The sequence below is a fragment of the Schistocerca nitens genome, chromosome 11 (assembly GCF_023898315.1).
Source record: "Schistocerca nitens isolate TAMUIC-IGC-003100 chromosome 11, iqSchNite1.1, whole genome shotgun sequence".
In the NCBI taxonomy this organism is placed as follows: domain Eukaryota; kingdom Metazoa; phylum Arthropoda; class Insecta; order Orthoptera; family Acrididae; genus Schistocerca; species Schistocerca nitens.
Window position 1 is genome coordinate 38,186,708 of NC_064624.1, and position 23,857 is coordinate 38,210,564.

General features: G+C 39.3%; 1 protein-coding gene across 6 annotated transcripts in view; it reads left to right on the forward strand.

Annotated features, from left to right (window-relative positions):
• Nucleotides 1-23,857, forward strand: part of LOC126213319 (zinc finger protein 726-like) — a 113,402-nt gene that overhangs the window by 35,113 nt on the left and 54,432 nt on the right. Inside the window, exon 1 of one of the 6 annotated variants that reach the window (XM_049941009.1) lies at nt 10,778-10,828. The exons of the other annotated variants lie outside the window; for them this stretch is intronic. Coding sequence (XP_049796966.1) covers nt 10,808-10,828 — 21 coding nt within the window. The 5' untranslated portion in view covers nt 10,778-10,807. Of the gene's footprint in view, nt 1-10,777; nt 10,829-23,857 lie in introns of those variants that run through there. 6 annotated transcript variants of the gene reach the window in all.

Genomic DNA, 23,857 nt, shown 5'->3' on the forward strand with positions numbered 1-23,857 from the left:
TCCCCGAGTAAAGGGAGATAAAGGCTTTAATGTGATGCCAATAAGTTTTCTCCACTTCTACGTGACTTGTACAGTTACAGTACGAAAAAGTCATCCCAGCATTTGGAGACTGCTGTAAATAGTGAAGGAGAACATTTCGTTGATTATTTAAGTCTCTCTTATTTGTATCTGTTATATATTAAAATTTGGGAAATATGCCATGAAATACCAACCAAATAATTGCTGGAAATGGGTACATATGCCTTACCTTTTTTTCATTTTATTGGTAAATTGTGTTTCCTTTCATCTCTGTCTAACCAGTATGTATAATGTTCAAAACAACACTTGGTCTGTTAAGCCCAGTGTCTGAGTACAGATGTTGCAAATACGGATTGGTATTGTACATATCTTTTGAAACACAGTTAACTCAATGGATGTGTGCTAAGTCTTCAAGGATGAATCGTATTGTCTTTAGTTGTTGAATTTATAAAGAATTTAATATTTCCTCAAAATAATTCTGATCTGCAAGTAAGGTTATGGCTGAGTAAATGACAGAACATTCTTAATTTCTTGTCATAAAATGATGTGGCTCTGTCGAGAGGTTAATGTAATCTGTCCACTATTGATTCTCATAATATTTGAGGAGTAGTGTTTGGGTCAGCTGTGTTGTGGCAGTTAACCTACATAAAATCTAATTACTCTTGTTCTGAGGTATCTGTTTAAATAATTTTAATGAACAACCCAAAGGGTGCATTGAAACATAATCAAAAAATGAGCATATATTCTAAAAGTAATTTCATATGAAGAAAATGCGCTGAAGGATTGACAGACCCTGTAAATTAGTTAATAAATTTGTTTACTTCATTGTAGAAATGACTGAACTACTAAATATCCACCAATTGATGTTGGAAATAATTTGATTTTGTTGTATGATCAGTAGGCCTGGTAGTTTCAGTGGATAGAGATACAATTATTTCTTAATGGAATACAACAGTATACTTACACATTAAAGGTCAGTGGAATAAAAAGACAATTCAGCTGAGGAAAGAGTGATTCCAAATTTCCTCTTGGGCAATAACATGTATGAAAAGTGAGTTTCATTCATTGTTATAGTAACAGTTCCTTTTCTAAATGATTGATAATGGGTTCACACAATTTGCTGTGTGGAATTAAAGGTAGCTTCTGAATGAATTTTTTAAAATTATGTTTAAATCATAAATTATTTGAATTGCACCCTTCCTTTAAAATCCAAATACATAAGGAATATGTTAAATTAGGCATGCAATAACTGTATCTAAAACTTGAAATCTTGAAGATAAAAGTCAAAAACTAATTGCATTTGGGACACCATAGATTCTATTCACAGCTCACACAAATAGCATTATTCATAATGCAATTTTTGATACTCAAAAAAACTAAAACTATACATAGATCATACGATTTAAATACATAAGTCTTTCACTTTTTCATCATATTACATTTTCTTCTTAAAAGATTCATCTTGCAACACAGTCATAGGTCCCAATTCTAAAGACATAAGTAATATCTGTTGCTTTTTAAATGATCATTGGCTAATTTATTAATGTTCAAATTTGTTCTTTTCTAATAAAAAGTGCTGTCACTTTTGTATTTTGTGAAAAAATTGTTGCCTTTGGAATGGGTTTCAAAAACATTGTCATAGGTTCTGCATTTTCGGAGATGCCACAGAAATTGTTTTACACCTCTCTCATTTAAAGTTTATACAGTGACATCCAGGATTTATCAGATCAACATGCACATCCTTGACAGCATCTGTTCCAATTGTGTCTTCGTCTGCAGCATTTGATCCCTGCAAGAATCATTTTCCACCTCTGAATTCCAAGCACATCTTTGATGGGGTGCATCCTTAGTTACGCGAAGATGTTTGGTTTTTTCAAGCTTCAGGGTTTTTGTGACAATAATATTATTATAGCTTAAGGTAAAAAACAATAATAGTTTTGAATGTGAGCAAAAATGTTTCAGCTGAATGTGAGTTACACTCACTCAGTTGTCCAGAAACGCATCTTCCAGTACAATAAAACATGGTTTTTACTTGAATCTGAGTTTGTGCTCATTTATAAAAATCTGTAGCTCAACCAGCATACCATTTTCTGTGTTTCATCTGGTTCCACACTCCTCTCCTCATTGTACCATCAATAGCATCCATGATGACTTTACCATGTCATGCAGCAAAGAATAACAGTCCTTTTCCACTTTTAATACTTTTGAACACAAACTGGATAATGTGTACTTGTTTTCAAATAGAGAAGTATGGCCATCTCAACGAATTGTCAACTTTTTTGAGATGCGAGATCTTCTTATTTACATCAGGTATTATTTATAAGACAACACAGCAACAGAAACTGTTTCATGTGTTAGATCTCATTAGTGATGATGGCATGATAAAATGTTCCTGCAGCATCCAGGTGCAACCTGTGAAGCCTGTACTTATTCATGTTATGAATGAGCACTTTGACTTTTGTCTTCGTTAATCATAGACACACTATCTACAAAGTCAGTCTGTAGATCTCCAGATTTAAGAAATCCATTTTGCTCATATCTCCAATTCAGCAAATTGTGAGTTTTCTATGAAGCAGTGAAATATTAAATATAAAATTTCCTTATCAATTTGTAACACTACATCAGTGATGGTACCATTAACTTCTGCATATTTTTGTTGCCTGTCAACATCAATCCATTTTTTCCATTTTACTTATTTGTCAGTCAACTTCATTATTTAATGTGGATTGATGTTTAGGAGCTATAGCTTTTACACTTTATACATTAGTTCGTAGTACACATGAATTAACAATAGACTACATGTTCCAGTAACTCCAAGAGTTGGCATGATACCTTCATACATACATTGAGGTGTATTCAAAACCAACAAAATGTGTAATGAATGAAAGTATTTTTTATTTGTCCTATTTCTGTCTCTGCCTAAAATTGCTTATAAGCTCCCTGAGCTGAAAATACCATGTAGTGTTTTTGCAAAACTCTGTGTATCTTTGTCTTTGGATCTTTAAATATTTATGTCAGGTGCTTCACAGATTGTCACCTCTGCAGTAAAAAAAATAAAAAAATAAAATAAAAATAAAAAAACTGTTTGATTCTCTTTTTCTGACACCTTGTTATCCAGTTTGTGTTGTTAATGTGTGCTTAAACATTATGGAAGTTGTTCCACTGGTACAATTAATTTGTTTGTTACTGCATATTTCCAAGTTGGGGTCTCTGGATGTAGTTATTTCAATCTTTTCCCTGCTTTTCCTAAAGCTTATGGGGATTAGTATGAACATAAATAGGGTTCTGATGATTACACTCCAGTGACATGAGTGGTTGTGCATTTACTTCCTTTGTACATATTCTTCACAACTCTGTTTCCTCTTTATTTTAAATCTAGACATTTGCGAAGTTGTTCTCTTCCCTTTCTTCTGGAGTCTTGTGATATTTTCTTGTCTTTTTCTCTACATTGAACCAATTGTAATTGATTTGCTTATAGTTTTGCAAAATTTCTCTCTCTCTCTCTCTCTCTCTCTCTCTCTCTCTCTCTCTCTCTCTCAAATTTACTATCTGTTATCTTTAACAGAAAGCTAGTAATAATTGATGTGTCGGCAGCTGGGCCAACACCTTGTAGAATGAAGTGGCTGAAAGTGCACGCTAAACTAACGCAGACGGGCGTGAAGTACTGGAACATGAGACTTATTAATGAATAAGAAGAAAAGTACGTAGCTGGAATAATATACTTAACTTTATTCTCTTGTTGGAATACATCTCTTGAATAGTAGTAAGCTATAAGCCCTGATACAAATGGCGCCTTGCTAGGTAGTAGCTATGGCCTAGCTGAAGGCTATTCTATCAGTCTCTCGGCAATTGAGAGGAAGACTTGGTAGGTCTTGTCGCAAGCTATGTCGTCCGTACAACTGGGGCGAGGTCATGTCCGTGTCTTGTGACCTGCCATGTGGTGGCGCTAGGATTGCGATTACACAGTGGCGACACGCGGGTCCGACTTGTACTACAGGACCGCGGCCGATTTAAGTTACCACCTAGCAAGTGTGGTGTCTAGCGGTGACACCACAATAATAATGTGTAACAATGCACTAGCCTTCATATACAGATGTATTACTATGTAAATTATTCAGCAAATGAAACTTATTGTTTCATCCACAAAATTATTCTGTCATAAATTCTTTGCTTTACAGCATATCTTTTTTAAATTGCTTATGTTAAAGTTAACTAACAAAAAATTTAAACATTCTTCCTGACCTACCTTCTGTGTAGTAAGAATCCATGATGTTAAATTCTTCTTTGTATATCACAACTTAATCAGTATTTTTAGTTCCATATCTGGCAGCAAACATGATGAATTTAAACTTAAAATGCTTCTAACACTGTAGCCAAACAAAATGTATTTTGTAACATGGTCTACGCAGTTCAAATCAGCACACAGGAAGTGTCATACTGATCAGTACATCAGGTATGTAATGTGAAGACAAAGATTCTTCATATCATTGTAATTAACTGAGCAACCATCACAGCCTATACCCACACAATTCTCCAGGGACAGAGAAAGGCTTTCCATTCTCCTTAGAATCGTAGTACCTAATATTTCACCAGTAACGCTACGCTCTTCATCTTGACACGTCAGGTTCATCGTCAGTGTTTCCACTACAATCCTTGTCTACATCTACATCTACATGACTACTCTGCAATTCACATTTAAGTGCTTGGCCGAGGGTTCATCGAACCACAATCGTACTATCTCTCTACCATTCCACTCCCGAACAGCGCACGGAAAAAATGAACACCTAAACCTTTCTGTTCAAGCTCTGATTTCTCTTATTTTATTTTGATGATCATTCCTACCTATGTAGGTTGGGCTCAACAAAATATTTTCGCATTCGGAAGAGAAAGTTGGTGACGGAAATTTCGTAAATAGATCTCGCCGCGACGAAAAACGTCTTTGCTTTAATGACTTCCATCCCAATTCGCGTATCATATCTGCCACACTCTCTCCCCTATTACGTGATAATACAAAACGAGCTGCCCTTTTTTGCACCCTTTCGATGTCCTCCGTCAATCCCACGTGGTAAGGATCCCACACCGCGCAGCAATATTCTAACAGAGAACAAACAAGTGTAGTGTAAGCTGTCTCTTTAGCGGACTTGTTGCATCTTCTAAGTGTCCTGCCAATGAAACTCGAAAATCTTTTGTGTAATTTGCCGTCACCATCAACATATCTAGCAGCTAAATTCAGTTGGGCGATGTGCACTATGTACGTAGTCTCATCGAAGATTATGCTTTAATAATGAGAATCTTTGATTTCCTCCAGTAATCTCGATAACATCACTGTTTCACAGCACGAAATAAGTTCGTTACACTTTGTTTTACATATGCAAGTGGCATTCGCTTTAGTGGTCTGAAGGTGATGTTTTAGTTGCAAGTCTCCAGCGTCAGTTCTAAATCTTAGAAGAGCTTAGAAGTTTCCTGTGTTACTCACTATACTCTCACGATCATTATCATTTTCTAATAGACTCCCATCATGTCTAAGCCCCCCCCCCCCTCAGGGGAATATTTTGCTTTCCATGAGATATGATTGTTTTTATTATAGGTACAAGACAGTCTCAGTCTTCCCTAATGTTTTCCATTCTCTGTCTTGACATTGATTTATGACACAAAGTTTGCATTCCTCGTGTTGACAAAAATAATTTTGCATCTGTTGATACTTCAATGTGGTACTTGAGCTGAGAGTGAGTCTCATGGTCACCATCTTTACCAGTAAGTTTGGCAAACTTTGATAGTGGTTCAGTCACAAGTTTCTTGGCGATAGTGGATTTCTTTCCTCCAGCCATTTTATTGTTCACAAAAAGTGAACAGTTAATGCAAAAAAGTCCCTTATTAACTTGGGAGAACACCAGCCACGGATACTGTTTAAAATGATTATCATGCAATTGCCTATGTTCAACCCGCCCTTCCTTGTTGTGCTCAGAAGTAGGAAAGACAATCTTTTCCAGGTTTCCTTGGACCTGTGAGAAGCTTGTGTTTTATATCATCAATAATATCCTGATGGTAATACATCCTATTAATTGCCAATATCTGTGTGATTGAAGGAATCGGTCAATGAACTTCGTTGTGGAAGTTTTGACAAAGTGCTGGGCTGTGCCTTTACATCTGGTGGTGCTTTTGCAGATGAATGCTGACCAGAATCATCAGATGTTTCTACTTTCTTTTCTTTATTACATATCAGTCCATTTTAGTATATTGTTACAATGTAGGTAAATTAGATGCCAATTATTCTCGAATAAATACTTTATTCGCACTGAAAAATGTATCGCTGGTACCCTTAGCACTAATACACACTTGGCGACTCTCCCAGATTTCTAATATCACTGAGCACAATACTGTGTTAATAGCCAGTAATGCAGTTGTTCACGTTTTATCACTTCCAAGTTATCGCGAAGATTGTAGCTTTAAAACTGACTACCTGGCAGCGACTCTGCTTCTCATATATATGTGGGCTCAGTTGTTTTGAGAACATTCGCTGCCAGAATGTCAAATGTACTTTTGGCCACTTCTAAGTCACACTGGTGAAGTTGCCCCCTGAGCTAGGTGTTCAACAGATGCTTGTCTAAGTCACATGGCAGTGGCAGCTACAGCAGGCTTAAGATTAATGACAAAATTAGTAAATGTGGGCAAGGCTCTCACATTCCCACAAACAAGGAAGAGCCAAATACAGATAGAGAAAAGCTTACAATATTGGTTTCCACACAGAAAGACACAGTAAAAGGAAATTATTGACACAAATATATTTATGAACCTGCTAATATTGCTACTGCAGAAGTGCTGTATTTGTTCTGCACACATTGTACCACGCGGTTAGCTTTTTTTTTGACAAGAAATGCCATGAGCATCTTTCAGTTGAGTGGCCCAAAAATGAATTTGTTATGCCACTGCTTTTGTGGGTATAAATTTGTGATACTGGATATGGTGGATGCAGAGAAAGTCCACCCATCAGGTAGGAGATTACAGAAAAATCATGGAAGAACAAATATGGATGTAAAAATAGCGAAATAGCTGTAAACTTAACTTTGGTAGCATGCATAGATATTCACGGACAGCTATAATTGTACCAAGAGTGTGACTGCATCATTAGACCATTTGACTAGGATAAGTGAAGGAGAGTAAACCAGCCATGAGTTTTTACTCTGTTGCACATAAAACAAGTGGTCACTGATTTTTACATCAAAGGCCATTCCTTGTGCCTGTTCATTATCACGGAAAATTTCTCTCTAGTTTTGGGTTCCTAGGACAATGACCATGGGTGTCCAGATAGCATATGTGAGTTGTTTTCTATGACTTATGAAGGATTGCTAGTGGTGCAAGCAAAACAATTATATTTATTTTTATTTGTACAGATTTAGGACAAATTCACAATTACATTCAATTGTGAAATAATTAAATTTGGAACTTACATAGCATCCATAATTCACCCACATCACTACTGGGACTGTGGCACTCGAGGGAAGCAGAAAGTTGTCATGATATGTTACATGTTTTCTATTTTGTACAATAATGATATAGCATTGTTTTGCAGAATGAAGAAATGTTTATTTAAGGAAAAGTAGTGGACTTCTTGGCTTCACCTGGGTGTGCATTTACTCCAGTTCTAACACCCTCGACCTGCATTCCCTTCCACTCCATTCTCTGTCCATTCAGCCCCCCCCCCCACCCCCTCCCCAGGGGCCTTTTAGGGTGATTCATTGACTGAAAAGGTCAAAGTGATGGTATACGGATGCAATGTGAAACCGTAGGTCCCTCCCCCTTCTGGTGCTTAAAGTATCCGGAATTTGGGCACGTCTTTGCATTGCAGCACTATCCTTATCTGTAGAGAGTGTGGATGAGTATCTCTTGCAAATGCCCCGTGTGCCTCTGCCCCCATCTGTGTCCACAGTGGAAAGCACCACACTCCCTGCTCACCAGATTACACTGTTTTCTAGGGAGTGAAGAAGGTACAAGAATACAAGACTCTGGACAAACCTACTGACAAAGAGGCCAAAAGGAAAGCATGTACACCATGTCATATGCTACAGCTACAAAGACATTTCCCTTTTGTTGATGGTATTCATGTCTGTTACTCTTTCTGTAGTGGGCCCTCAGGCCATCCCCCACCCCCTGATGGTTTGACTGCTCCCCTTCTCTTTCCATCCACCAGGGACGTTTGTCTCCACCTCCCAGCCTGAGATGACTAAGCTTCTTCTGGCTTCTCTTGCCAGGAAGGGATCCTTGGGGACACTTCCTTCCCTGGGTTGCACAGATCTACAACTGGACACCAGCAACTGGCTGAAGGCGCCACAGGCTGTTGCTCACACTGCTTTACGATAATCATTTTTATCTGAAACTGATTCAGAGAAGCCCTTGGCATCATCAAAATCCTCTAAGGAGAGAAAAGACAAGAAAAGTAGTTCAAGGAGGAGGACCTTCCAGTGGACCCCCACACTGGCAGATCCCACCTTTTCAACTCCTGTGGCCAAGGCAAAGATTCCAGCAACCCCTGAGGCCCCAGTTTGCTCCACACAATGGAACTCGGAATGGAGTTTGCGCAGATGTTGTGGATACACTGTTTAGCAAACTTTTGCCTCTTGATACACCTTTGGAGGCTGTGGCTGTTTGGGTAAAGTGCATTTCAGCATAGTACTGTCTGCAGTGTTTACATCCCTTCTGATGATAAAGCATCTCATGACATATTGTTTGCATTGGTTTCCCAGCTCCCCTCCCCCCCCCCCCCCCCCCAAAAAAAAAAACTTTCCTAATTTTGGGCAGTTTCAATTAACATAACCCTTTGTAGCTTTTAACTATGATCACTGGCCATCGTAAGGACCTGCAGGCCAGGGTGGCCGTTGGTTCGAGGTGCTACAGTCTGGAACCAAGCAACTGCTACTGTCGCAGGTTTGAATCCTGCCTCAGGCATGGATGTGTGTGGTGTCCTTAGGTTAGTTAGGTTTAAGTAGTTGTAAATTCTATGGATTCATCAGTGTCCTAGCCCTCTGCCCTGATAGAGCACCAGGGCCAGGTCACATTCACAAGCATCGTATCCTTGCCATCTGTAACTGGATCTGGAGCGAGGACCAGTTCCCATTGCAACAATTAGAAAGCATCATTGTGCTGAAAGGGAGTAGGCACCTCTAGAGATGGGCTGTTATCGCCCAGTAAGTTTCACCAATGTTTTCTGTAAATTGCTTGAATGCGCAGAGAGCTGACAGTTGTGTGGCTCTTTGAGTCTTGGACTTCTGGCTGCATCCCAGTGTGATTTTTGCCAAGGCTGTTCCATTACTGATAATATGGTTTGCCTGCAGTCTGCCAGCCAATCAGCTTTTGCCCAATGTCAGCGCATTATAGCTGTCTTCTTTGACCTGCAAAAGCTGTGCGACACCAGGAGGTGACACCATATCTTTGCTGCCTTACACAAGTGGGGTCTGTGGGAGCCACTCCCAATTTTTATCTAGAATTTCCTGTCGCAGTGTATGTTCTGGGTTCTAGTTGGTGCTTCCCACAACACTCCACATATCCAAGAGAATGAAGTCCTGCAGGGCTCTGTACTGAGTGTCCCTATCTTTCCACAAGCCATCAGTGGTCACCTCCAACTGTGAGGTCATCAGTAGCAGAGGTCATGAGTATCACCCTCCTTGTATGCTGACTATTTCTGCCTCTTACTATTGCTCCTCTAGTGTGTGTGTCACTGAATGTAGACTGCAAGGTGGCATACGAAAGACGTGGTCATGGGCACTCGCCCATGGCTTTTCGTTTTCAGCTGCCAAGACCCATGTCATGGTTTTCTGTCAACATTGTATGGTTCATCCACAACCAGAACTTTATTTTGATGACAGACTTCTCAATGAGGCTGGAACTTACTGCTTTTTAGGACTGGTCTTTGATTCTTAGTTGGCATGAATTCCCAATCTTTGGCAGTGTAAGTGAATGTGTTTGCTGCACCTCAGTACACTTTGTCACCTGAGTAACACCAGCAGGGGTGCAGAGTGCACTGCCCTTCTGCAGCTTTACAAAGCCATGATACAACCCTGTCTTGGTAATGGGAGTCTGGCATATGGTTTGGCATGATCCTCAGCCTTGTGGATACAGGATCTGATGCACCACTGTGGGGTTTGATTTGCAACAGGAGCGTTTTGAACTAGTCTTGTAGACAGATTACTCATGGAGGCTGGGGTTCATTCATTGTGGTGTCAGGAGATGATGCCTCAATGGCTGACTTAGTTTTATGTTTAATTCTTGAGGAGGGCTTTTACCACTCTGTTTAAGGGAGGGCAACTTAACCTTATTGCCTCATTGAGGGGTTGGCAGAACACTCTGTTGCCTCCTCCATCTCTCTCTCCCTCTCCCCCCAACCTACCCCCCCTCTCTCTCTCCACCCACTTCCCCTCTCCCTACCCCCCCTCTCTCTCTCTCTCTCTCTCTCTCTCTCTCTCTCTCTCTCTCTCTCTCTCTTACTCCCCACTCTGCCCCCCTCTCTCTGTCTCCCTCCACCCTCTCTCCCCCCTCCATCTCTCTCCCCTCACCCCACACTCTCTCTCCCCTGATTTGGATGCATTCTGACACTCACTCTTCCCAATCGATAAGAATCTCTGCAAAGTTGGATGATAATCATAAGAAAGGAATATTGAGAGCTGTGTCATACACACAGAAGTTAGCAAGCAGTTATAATTCACAGATTGTTTTCTTCTTTCAGTCTGTTAAAAATCCATTGGGAATATCTTGGTCCACTGATTTTATCAAGGAGGATCCTGAATTTAATTTGGAAATGAATATAACTGGGAATATTGTAAGTATTTAAATCTCTGATGTATTGCTTGTAGTTAAATAAGTCTTTTGGTAAGTTTGTAGAGTAAAAGTTGCATTGAAATGGAATTGTCACAGATTGTCAGTTTTCTGGAATTTGTTGCTGTTCGTAATTGTAGAATATTCTTCTGCTCCTGCACTTGACTTTCATATCACCTCTTACGTTCTGACGGTTTTAAATAGACGGGGACTAGTCATTGGTATAATGCTGTTCTGTTGCCCTTGTTGATATCAACTATATTGTATAATGGTTGTCTGTGATGGTCCCTAAATTCACATTTAGATGAAGTGTAAGTTCCAATAGTGTAGGTCATTTGAGAAATATTCCTCCTTTCAATAACATCTGATAAATAAAATTCAAAAGAACATTGACTGTCCTTATCCTTTCCCTAAAAATTAATTGGGTTTTGATAAAGAGATAAAATTTGTGTGTTGTAGATCAGCCCTGATACTTAGGCCGCAACCTGTACATATTGTGGCAGCTTCTGTGGTACCTGTTGTATTACTTATAAAATTTTCATTCATAGAAAAACTCTGTGTATATCTTATGTCTTTTGGTGAATGATTGTACATAGATGAAGCCATCTATGACCTCACCATTCAAGTCCTAGCAGATCTAAAGAAGAAAGATTAATTTTTTAAATATGCTTTATGACCTTGCTAAGGGAAGAAGATGGTCACATTGATAAACATGTCACAGGAATGAAATTAGACAAAGATTGGGGAATGTTCAACACACAATTGCAGAAGGTTAGGTACTGGCTCACTCTCGATCTCATTGTTCATAAACAAACTTCCTGAAGTTATAAAGCATTTTTCAGGCACTGAAATGTTAGCTTCTTCAGACACTGGAATGTGTGGTGATTATACAAGCATACAGGTTGAGGATCCAAACTATCATGCTACGGACAGCTCAGAGAGTATGTAAAGGAGTGTAGCTGATTCACAGCTAACAGGCAAGACTTAAATGTCACAGGGACTCATGTTATGCCATTTTAAACAAATGAAAGGCATGCATTGGCATCACAAGTAGACAGGACAGTAAGTGAAACAGTAGTAGTGTTGTTCCACAAGAAGGGTTTTACAGAAATGAGAACGCCACACATAGTAGTCAGGGATGTGCAAATGAGGAGCTTGCCCACAACAGTGCCCTAGGGCATAGCTGTAGTTGTCAAAGTGGTTGGATTGTAGTTGGTGACCACTTACCATGAAAATACAAAAGGCCATACTGGCCTTTGTATGCAGCCCAAGAGATCACAAGCCGAGCAATATGTCTCCATGGCACCAGGGCCAGAGGTTCAGGGATAGTGTCCACTGCATGGAGTGCTGCTCCCAATGCAAGTGTGCAGAACAGTGTGTTGCTGGTTGTGTGGTCTGGAAAACCACGTCATGTGGTTGGCGCTGAAATCACTGACATGTACCCCACTTGTTACGTTGAAAATATGTAACTTAGATTAAAGAGTGGTAGACACGTGAGAAATCTATGAATAGGATTTTTGACCGTAACAGTTATCCTGAGTAGTACATGAAGTTGTGCAGTGAACATCTTAGCTCTCTCAGCTAGAGTGCCATGAAACCTTTGTGGTCTCGACAGCATAAAATGCGAGGGCTTAATAATGATGCAGAGAAATAGGGCTGATCATTTTGATACTGGCACATGGCCAGCAAGAGTCTGTATTAATTGTGGAATTGGAAATTTTATTAGGTAATTGCATGAGAAGCCAGAGCAAGATAGCAAAGTAATACTTTGTTGGAGAAGCAATTCAGTGCCAGGCTGCTACATCTGTTACTGGTAGGTTCAAACAACACACAAGTATAACGGACATCTTTCAGGAACTCAAATGAGAATTCCCAGTGGGAAGGTGATGCTCTTTTGAGAAATGCCATTGAGAACATTTAGAGAACTGCCATTTGAAGCTGACTGCTGAATGATTTTCTTGTTTCCAACATACATAGCACATAAGGACTATGAAGATAAAATTTGAGAAGTCAGGACTGATAGAGGCACATATACAGTCTCTTTCCCTCATATTTGCGAGTGGAATGGGAACAGAAATGACCAGCAGGGTTATGGGGTACCCTTCGCCATTAGTGCCATTAGGTGCGTAGTATTGTATCCATGTATGTGGAGATACAAGGTAAAATAAGTAGGTGACTAATGTAGTAGGATCAACAGTGATGTTGTTCATAGTAGTAAATGTACATATACATAGATACAAAATAATCTATTAGCAGTTCCCATAATTTGCAATATGACTAGATTAGCACCAGTCACAAACAGCTAGTTGTCACTATACTTCACAGAGGTAAATCCCTGTGGGAGCTTTTGCCTTTAAGATTTGCAGCCTGGCTCATCCCTCATCCATTCACACCCCATCTCTTGCCAGAGCAGAGATTACAGTGTTGAAAGCAAATTTAATTTCATGAAAAAAATTCTGAAACATTCAGTAATAGATGGAACCCATAGAGACAAATTAAGATCTTCATATTTCAATGAAAGAAGTTATACCTGTATAAGCAATTCCTCAGGATGTTTCAAATCATAAATAAAGATACAGAATTGGGGTCAGATTTTTACTTCTATACATGCCTGCAAAGCCTTTATTTACAAAGGAACCATATGATTTTCTCATTGCTTACATTTTATGTGTGTGCACATACAACATTAAGGTGCTTTTCACAGCTGTGTTTAGGGCCAGATTCATCATTTACTGCTCACAAATATCAAAGTTCTTGTCAACACATTTAAGCATCCAGGTATTAGACCTAGTCCATGGATATGCAAGCATATCAGTTTAGTAAACTCACTGCTGTTTCCATGTAGCATCATAGTTCATCCAAAGTTGCTGGAAGAGGAGACACATAGGAGGAGCCTTTCACAAACTCCCACCAATAAAAAAGATACCATACTGTGAGATGAAGCAAATTTCAAGGTCAGTTCTGCAGCCCATTTAGCTGATCAATCCCTCAGGCAGCTTACTGGTAAGAAGTGCTCTTTTGTGCAGGTTCCAATGCAGTGGTATACCATCCATATGAAAAATTATATTTCTGATAATTTTCCATCTCTTCTGTTTTTGGTCCATCTATGTGTTTTGTAATATTGTCAACTTTCTTCAGTTTGTTACAGAATTCCCCTCTCTTCAGATTCAGTTCAGTATTATCTCACTAAACTGTTCATCACATTACTTAAGTTTAATAATAAATCATGATCACTACCAACATATTTTCTTTTTCATATTGCCCAGCACTTTACCCTTATTAACGTTGCAGTTACCAGTTCAAGTCATCCCTTGAAGACTCATTTATAAGATGGAAAAGCAATCAGAAATGACCTGCTACTGGAAGAAGTAGATACTACTGGTTACACACTAAATGAAACATACTGCGGACAATTCCTAGGTGTCTGCTTGGGTTTCAATTGAAATGGGGTCCACAAATTGGTAAACTTGTCAAGTTGATCCCCTCAGCATTACTCACCTACAGGCAATTATGATGGCATCTTTTGGAGTTTTCACTTGTTTTTGGAATTATCTTCTGGGAAAGCCAACTTGAAATAAAAAACAATCTATGTTATTTAACGTAAAAGCCAATAGGGAGTTCCATAGTGACATGTATGTGCAAGTTTCCCTAGGTCAATGGAGAGGTTAATGCAAGGTGTTCACATCACAATCCTGCTACAAGCTTGTATAGGATAAATACTAATTTGTTCATTGCTGCCATGCTGTATAAGATTATCCTATAGGATAGTACTGAGAGAAAGCATGCTAGGAAGCATTTCTGCAAGTTGACATTCTGGAGGAACATTCATTAATTACAGGGCAGAGAGATATGAGCTTTTTGGTTAACTCATTCTCATGCTGGTGCCTCCTAATTTATTATTGATCTGAATGCCCAAGAACTTAACTCATGGATCCTCATCCAGTGTCTGTCATTGATATCTCCTTGTATCTGTAAGTCATTTGGATTTGTTTGGAATTGCATGATGTGTGTTTTTGTAATTATAAATCTAAAAACAAAGATGATGTAACTTACCAAACAAAAGCATTGGCATGTTGACACACACACACACACACACACACACACACACACACACACACATATATACAGACTGTTGCCCATTATCCTTCCCACCACTCCCACAGTGGTATTCCGCCTTCCACTGAACCTACACAATATACTTGTCCATCCTTCCACAACTCCTGCTTCCAACCCCTTACCTCATGGCCCATATTCCTGTAATAGACCTAGATGCAAGAAGTGTTCAATATGTCCTCCACCACCGCCACCGCCACCTACTCTAGTCCAGTCACAAACATCACCTATCCCATCAAAGACAGGGCTACTTGTGAAACCCGTCATGTAACATACAAGCTAAGCTGCAATCACTGCTGTATTCTATGTGGGCATGACAACCAACAAGCTGTCTGTCCACATGAATGGCCACTGACGAACTATGGCCAAGAAACAAGTGGACCACCCTGTTGCTGAGCAAGCTGCCAAACATAACATTCTTCACTTCAGTGACTGCTTCACAGCCTGTGCCATATGAATCCTTCCCACCAACACCAGCTTTTCTGAATTGCACAGCTGGGAACTTTCCCTGCAATACATCTACATTCATGTAACCGTCCTGGCCTCAACCTTCATTAGTCACTGCTCTCACCCATCCAGCCCTTTTCTTGTTCCCAATCCACCACTACGCAGCTGTCATTCCACCATCACACCATGACTTGTACAGTTACATAATGAAAAAGTCATCCCAGCATTGGGAGGCTGCTGTAAATAGTGAAGGAGAACATTTTGTTGATTATTTAAGTCTCTCTTATTTGTATCTGTTGTATATTAAAATTAGGGAAATATGCCATGAACCATATACGAACCAAATAATTGCTGGAAATGGGTACATATGCCTTACCTTTTTTCATTTTATTGGTAAACGTGTTTCCTTTCATCTCTGTCTAACCAGTATATATAATGCTCAAAATAAAACTTGGTCTGTTAAGCCCAGTCTCTGAATACAGATGTTGCAAACACGGATTGGTATTGTACATACCGTTTACAACACAGTTAACTCAGTGGATGTGTGCTAAGTCTTCAGTGATGAATCATATTGTCTTTAGTTGTTGAATTTATAAAGAATTTAATATTTCCTCAAAATAATTCTGATCTGCAAGTAAGGTTATGGCTGAGTAAATGTCAGAACATTCTTAATTTCTTGTCATAAAATGATGTGGCTCTGTTGAGAGGTTAATGTAATCTGTCCACTATTGATTCTCATAATATTTGAGGAGTAGTGTTTGGGTCAGCTGTGTTGTGACAGTTAACCAACATAAAATCTAATTACTCTTGTTCTGAAGTATCGGTTTGAATAATTTTAATGAACAACCCAAAGGGTGCATTGAAATATAATCAAAAAATGAGCATATATTCTAAAAGTAATTTCATATGATTAAAATGCGCTGAAGGATTGACAGACCCTGTAAATTAGTTAATAAATTTGTTTACTTCATTGTAGAAATGACTGAACTACTAAATATCCACCAATTGATGTTGGAAATAATTTGATTTTGTTGTATGATCAGTAGGCCTGGTAGTTTCAGTGGATAGAGATACAATTATTTCTTAATGGAATACAACTGTATACTTACTTATTAAAGGTCAGTTGAATCAAAAGTACAATTCAGCTGAGGAAAGAGTGATTCCAAGTTTCCTCTTGGGCAATAACATGCATGAAAAGTGAGTTTCATTAATTTTTATAGTAACATTCCTTTTCTAATGATTGATAATATGTTCACACAGTTGGCTGTGTGGAATTAAAGACAGCTTCTGAAAGAATTTTTTAAAATTATGTTTAAATCAGAAATTATTTGAATTGCACCCTTCTTTTAAAATCCAAATACATAAGGAATGTGCTAAATTAGGCATGCAATAATTGAATCTAAAACTTTAAATCTTGAGGATAAAAGTGAAAAACTAATTGCATTTGGGACACACGGCTCGCACAAATAGCGTAATTCATAATGCAATTTTTAATACTCTAAAAAACTAAAACTATACATAAATCATACGATTTAAATACGTAGGTCTTTCAGTTTTTCATTATATTACATTTTCTTCTTAAAAGATTCATCTTGCAACACAGTTGTAGGTCCCAATTTTAAAGACATAAGTAATATCTGTTGCTTTTTAAATAGTCATTGGTTAATTTATTAATGTTCAAATTTGTTCAGTTCTAACGAAAAGTACTGTCACTTTTGTATTGTGTGAATAAATTGTAGCCTTTGGAATGGGTTTCAAAAACATTACCATAGGTTCTGCATTTTCAGATATGCCATAGAAATTGTTTTATACCTCTCTCATTTAAAGTTTCTACAGTGACAAACAATCCAGATTTTATCAGATCAACATGCACATCCTTGACAGCATCTGTTCCAATTGTGTCTTCATCTCCAGCATTTGATCCCTGCAAAAATCATTTTCCAACTCTGAATACCAAGCACATCTTTGATGGGTTGCATCCATAGTTACAAGATGATGATTGGTTTTTTCAAGCTTCATGGTTAGTGACAACAATATTATGATAGCTTATGGCTAAAAATAATCATAGTTTTGAATATGAGCAAAAATGTTTCAGCTGAATGTGAGTTACACTCACTCTGTTGTGGTCTTCCAGTACCATTAAACAAGGTTTTTGCTTCAATTTAAGTTTGTGCACACTTATAAAAAATCTGTAGCTCAGTCAGCATATCATTTTCTGTGTTTCATCTGGTTCCACACTTCGTTCCTCATTGTACCACCAGTAGCATCCATGAAAACTTTACCATGTCATGCAGCAAAGAATAACAGTCCTTTTCTTCTTTTAATACTTTTGAACACAAACTGGATAATGTGTACTTGTTTTCAAATAGAGAAGTATGGCCATCTCAACGAATTGTCAACTTTTTTGAGATGCGAGATCTTCTTATTTACATCAGGTATTATTTATAAGACAACACAGCAACAGAAACTGTTTCATGTGTTAGATCTCATTAGTGATGATGGCATGATAAAATGTTCCTGCAGCATCCAGGTGCAACCTGTGAAGCCTGTACTTATTCATGTTATGAATGAGCACTTTGACTTTTGTCTTCGTTAATCATAGACACACTATCTACAAAGTCAGTCTGTAGATCTCCAGATTTAAGAAATCCATTTTGCTCATATCTCCAATTCAGCAAATTGTGAGTTTTCTATGAAGCAGTGAAATATTAAATATAAAATTTCCTTATCAATTTGTAACACTACATCAGTGATGGTACCATTAACTTCTGCATATTTTTGTTGCCTGTCAACATCAATCCATTTTTTCCATTTTACTTATTTGTCAGTCACCTTCATTATTTAATGTGGATTGATGTTTAGGAGCTATAGCTTTTACACTTTATACATTAGTTCGTAGTACACATGAATTAACAATAGACTACATGTTCCAGTAACTCCTTACCTCATAAAAAATGCTCTTTCCATTGTCATTTTTCAGTGCATTCACCAGATAATAAGAGTTAGCATGATACCTTCATATATACATTTAGGTGTATTCAGAAGCAATAAAATGTGTAATGAATGAAAGTATTTTTTATTTGCCCCATTTCTGTGTCTGCCTAGAATTGCTTATAAGCTCCCTGAGCTGAAAGTACCATGTAATGTTTTTACAAAACCCTGTGCATATTTGTCTTCGGATCTTTAAATAATTTAGTATCCCATCTGTCAGGTGCTTGACAGATTGTTATCTCGGTTGTAAAAAAATTAAACTTTCCTTCTCTTTTTCTGAAACCTTGTTATCCAGTTTGAGTTGTTAATGTGTGCTTAAACATTATGGAAATTGTTCCACTGGAACAATTAATTTGTTTGTTACTGCATATTTCTGAGTTGGACTGTCTAGATGTAGCTATCTTTTCACTGCTTTTCCTAAAGTTTATGGTGATTAGTATGAACCTAAATAGGATTCTGATGATTATACTATGGTGACATGAGTGGTTGTGCATTTACTTTCTTCGTACATACTATTCACAGCTCTTTCTTCCTCTCTCTTTTCCTTTATTTTAAATCTAGACATTTGCTAAGTTGCTCTCTTTCCTTTCTTCTGAAGTCTTGTGATATTTTCTTGGCATTTTCCCTGCATTGAACCAATTGTAATTGATTTGCATATAGTTTTGGAAAATCTCTCTCTCTCTCTCTCTCTCTCTCTCTCTCTCTCTCTCTCTCTCAAATTTACTATCCATTATTTTTAACAGAAAGCTAGTATTAATAATGTGTAACAATACACCAGTCTTCATATACAAATGTATTACTCTGTAAATTATTCATCTACAAAATAATTACCCCATAAATTCTTTGCTTTACAGCACATTTAAAAAAAAATTATTTGGGTTGAAGTTAATTAACAAAAAAATGTTAATTTTCTTCCTTACCTACCTTCTGGCATATTTTTTTACCAATTATGGTTGATACACTTCATTGACCTTCTTCTTATCAAGACTCTGTCCCTCGGATTGACCAAACTATGCTACCCATTACACCAGAGTTACTGGCGGCAAATATTTCTGGCCTTATTTCACCTCTTGAGTGTCGTTCTAACAATTGGTTACCTTAACCCTTTCACTGAATCGTAAATTTCCATAGGGCCCCTTGCCCTGCACCTTGACTCAAACACCATGGTAGTAATTTCATTACTATGCTTCTTGCCCAGTTTTTTCTATCTGTCAATTTCCCACTTAAAAGCGAAGATAAGTCGATTATTCTTCATACTATATCACTGTGCATTCTACTTCATTCTTCTGCTTTTATGCTTGGGTTATCGAACTCAGTGGAACCTGAACTATGGCTGGGTCTGTACTCAGTAGTTTTCTTTGTCTTTTTTGTGCCAGAACAACACCAGGCTCAGCAGAACAAGTGCCACTGCAGTGGTTGGTATGACAGTGGTCAGTGTTGTCTCATTCTGGTGCTGATTTTCACAACATGAATTCACATGCTGCAATAACGTTTCCAGGAAGATTGGTCCCTCCTGCTGGTTCAGAAGCATGTTTATAGACTTCATTAGTTTTGGTCTCAGAGTTTGATTTAAGCTGGTTAGATTTGCGGCAGGTGGCACTTCCATGGGGTCTTCTGGCCTGTACAAATGTGGCTGGGAAAGGCGCAAGTGAGTTATACCTGCAATCATGGTGGACAGGCAGAAAGTAGGTTCCATTACATTGCATGCTGTTCCATTTAATAAGAAAGCATTCACCTTTCATTCTACCCTCATTGCTGATCTACCGCTCCACTTGTAAAAACTAGCTGCTACTATCATCTTGTCAAAGCTAGGGTACAGCCTATGTACCTCGACCTGCTGAAAGTACAATTCTGGCTGGACCACTTTTTAATTGCATTCTCTTTCCTCCTTTGTCCCATTACCAATTTCACTGCACAGGAATCCTGCCCCACTGATATTACCATACGCGAACAGACTATGATTTTCTCTCGGTGACATTTTTGTAAATTTGCCTCCTCCACTGCTACATATCTTCCTTTGTCCTTTGTAGTTAATAACAGTTGCTGAGTTTTTACTCTTACAAATTTCTTCAGTATTCCCCATGTGACGAGTTATGCACGAATTATGTAGCACTCGTGATGTGCTTGTTTCCCTGCTACTGTTACAGAAATGAAAATCTAAACTTTTCTTCCATCAGTTCTCATTGATGCTGTGGCTACTCCAAATTAAAGGGCAAGTCTTTGTGCTCAGGTTCTGAAACCAATCTCAACTTCGGTGATAGTTCCTTCTGTACTTTCCTTAGACCGTTTAAATACTGCTCTTCTTGCAACAAATTTACCCCTAGCTGAAACACTATCTTCTACAGACTGCAACCATTTGAATAACTACTTCCCTCTAAGACTTCTACTTGGGTTTGTAGTTCCCTGATATTCGGAGTAATATGTAATACTGCTGCTTTTGTACTTCAGCTTTCTGCATTTCCATGCTGCCAGTCAGTTTTATGCATAAGTTCAAAATCAAATTTGCGTAGTCATGCTGCCCATCCTGTCAGCCTATTGGGAAGGATTCTTTAACCTCAGCAACCATTTTAATGCCACATGATCTATTATTACTCTAAATGTTTCACCATACATATAAATTTGATATATGTGAGTCCATAAATAAGGTTAACATCTCATTCACCATTGCAGAATAATTTCATTCTGCAGAATTCAGCTGCCTTGAGTGTAAGCTACTTGATGTTCTGCAAATTGCACCTCTTTTGATAACACAGCCTGGTGCATGGTTTTATGCATCACATAATAAAACAAATTCTGTATTAAAATCTGGAAGTGCCACAATTGGACTCAATGTTTAAGCTTCTTTTAACTCCTCAAAAGCATGCTGACACTGTTCTGACCACACAAACTTAGTACCCTTCTTTTAACAATTCTGTAACCTACTGGCAATATCCGCATATCCTCTTATCAACCAGTGCTAATAGTTCACAAATGCAGAATGATTTCAACTATTTGCCAGATTATGGTACAGGAAATTCACATACACTCTAATTAACCTTAAGTCTGTCTCAACTCCATCTTGTGATATGTCCTAGGTATGCTATCTATTTCATCACAAAATAGCACTTTTTTGTACTCACTGTTAACTTCACTGCTTTGAACCTTAAGAATACGTCCCTTGATCACTGCATATACTGTTTGCTATCACTTCCATAGACGATTATGTCATCAGGATACATAGCATTTCCATAGTTTCAAACTTCTGAGTATTGCGTCCAACAATCTCTGAAATGTTACAGGTGCATTTTTTAATGATGATGGCATTCTTCTGATTTGGTAGTGTCCCCAGGGTTCCAGAAATGCTGTTTTATGTCAGTCCTGTGATACAGGCTCTATCTGGTGACACTCACTCTACAAATCCATTGTTGAAAAATATTAGCATAGCTCTAAATGATCCATAGTTTCTGTGATGTTTGGCAAAGAGTAGGCATCCATTATGGTTTTCGCATTTAGGTGTCTGTAATCAAACAAAAACCTATATTTTTTGCACAAATATTCCTGCCCACTGTCGACATCAAATTCTTCAATTACTCCATCTTTCTGATGTTGATCGATTTATAACTCCAAAATTGGGTGAAAGTTGCTAGCTATTCTGTACGGATTGTGGTAGACTGATGATTCATTTCATATTGGTATGCAGTGTTGTGTAATATGCAGACCTGACAATGGTCCTTTTGGCAAAAATAAATCATTGAATTCCAAAAGTAGTTTTGTCATCTGTTCCCTATTGCTTCCCTGTAGATGCTTCACTTTTGCTCCTAATACAGTTTCAGTGATGTCTGGCAGTTCTCTGTGGCTGACACCCCACATGTTAGATTCTTCTTCCTCCAAGATATTCACATTGGCACGGTAGCCAGTCCGTTGTGGTGGGGCGGCCATGTACCCTGTTGGTTGTAGCCCCCTGACAACACAGGGATCGCTCTAATGATGCCTGCAGCGTTAACTCCCCACATTGCCAAGTAGTAGATGCCCATCTCCATGGGGCATCAAGACTCCCAGCAATGGCTATCCTGCCAGGTGGCCTTTGCTGTGGCTGGGTTGCGCACGTGGGGGAGGGCCCTTGGTCGGAGTAGGTGGCATCAGGGTGGATGACACGCAATGAAGCGTGGCACATCTTCTCTTGCTGGTGGCCAGCCACCAGCAGTCTCTAAGCATTCAAAATCTCACTTCAAGGCTAACGTGTATGACCCCAAATCATTCCCCTCCCTGGCCCCACCATGGGAGGAACGAAAGGCTATGAATGACAGTGAAAGGTATTTGCCCCGGTATCTCGTCTGTACCAGAGCTGATGGGAAATCGTTTGTGTCCGAGAAGCCTCAGTTCTTTGTAGAATATTTAGAGGACAAGTTCGGGGAGGTGGAGGGCTTGTCCAAAATGTGGTCAGGGTCAGCCTTAATAAAAACAGCATCCTCTATCCAGTGACGAGCCTTGCTCGCTTGTATGAAGCTGGGGGATGTTTCTGTTACTATCATTCCCCATAAAAGCTTAAATATGGTCCAGGGCATTATTTTTCACCGAGATCTACTTTTACAGTCCATTTCATCTGGCACGTCCACCGTGGTCCGAGGGATCATCAAGTTGCCACCAGTGCCTTCTCGCTGTGCTTTCAGCCTCATATGTCGCGATTGTGGCCGACCATCCCATCCTGATACTCCATGTGCCCCACCTCCCATCTGTGTCAACTGTGGAGAGCACCATCCCCCTTGCTCGCTGGACTGTAAGATTCTACAGAAGGAACGGAAAATAATGGAATACAAGACCCTGGATTGACTGACCTACACTGAGGCTAAGCGGATATTTGAACGGCTTCATCCCATGCGCATGATGTCGTCTTATGCCGCCACTGTCACTCCTGCTCCAGTTCCATGAGCTGCACAACATACAGTCAGCTTTCAGAGCCAGAGGACCACACCTGCCCCCTTCTCTCTCTGTTGCTACCGCACCACTTACCTTGGGAGCAGAACCCCCTCAACCACCGGGACACCAGTCCCCACTTCTAAACTGGAGAAGCATAAGTCTTCTTTGGCTTCTCTCGCTCGGAAGGGATCCCTTGGGTTACTCCCTTCTCAGGTTCCTACCAGCCGCCAGCGGCACAGCAGACACCCACCAGTGGCTGAAGAAGCCACAGGTCGCTGGTCGTCGAGCTTCACGATCGTCTTCGGTCCCGGAGACTGACCAAAAAAGCCCTCCAAGCTAGGGCAACCAAAGGAACAGTGAGGGAAAGCGACATTGAAGACCCCTAAGACCAAGGCACCTGCAGTGGCACATACTCCACCGCTACCTACAAGCTCTGCGGATGAGGTGGACATTCTTGCGTCCGCTGAGGACCTCGATCTCGCCGGTCCCTCGGACGCGATGGATGTTGCTCCTGTCAGTCCTCGATCAGTGGCTGCAGATGACCCAGTGACGTAATTTGCCTCCTCAGCCCCTTCACGCCTTTCTC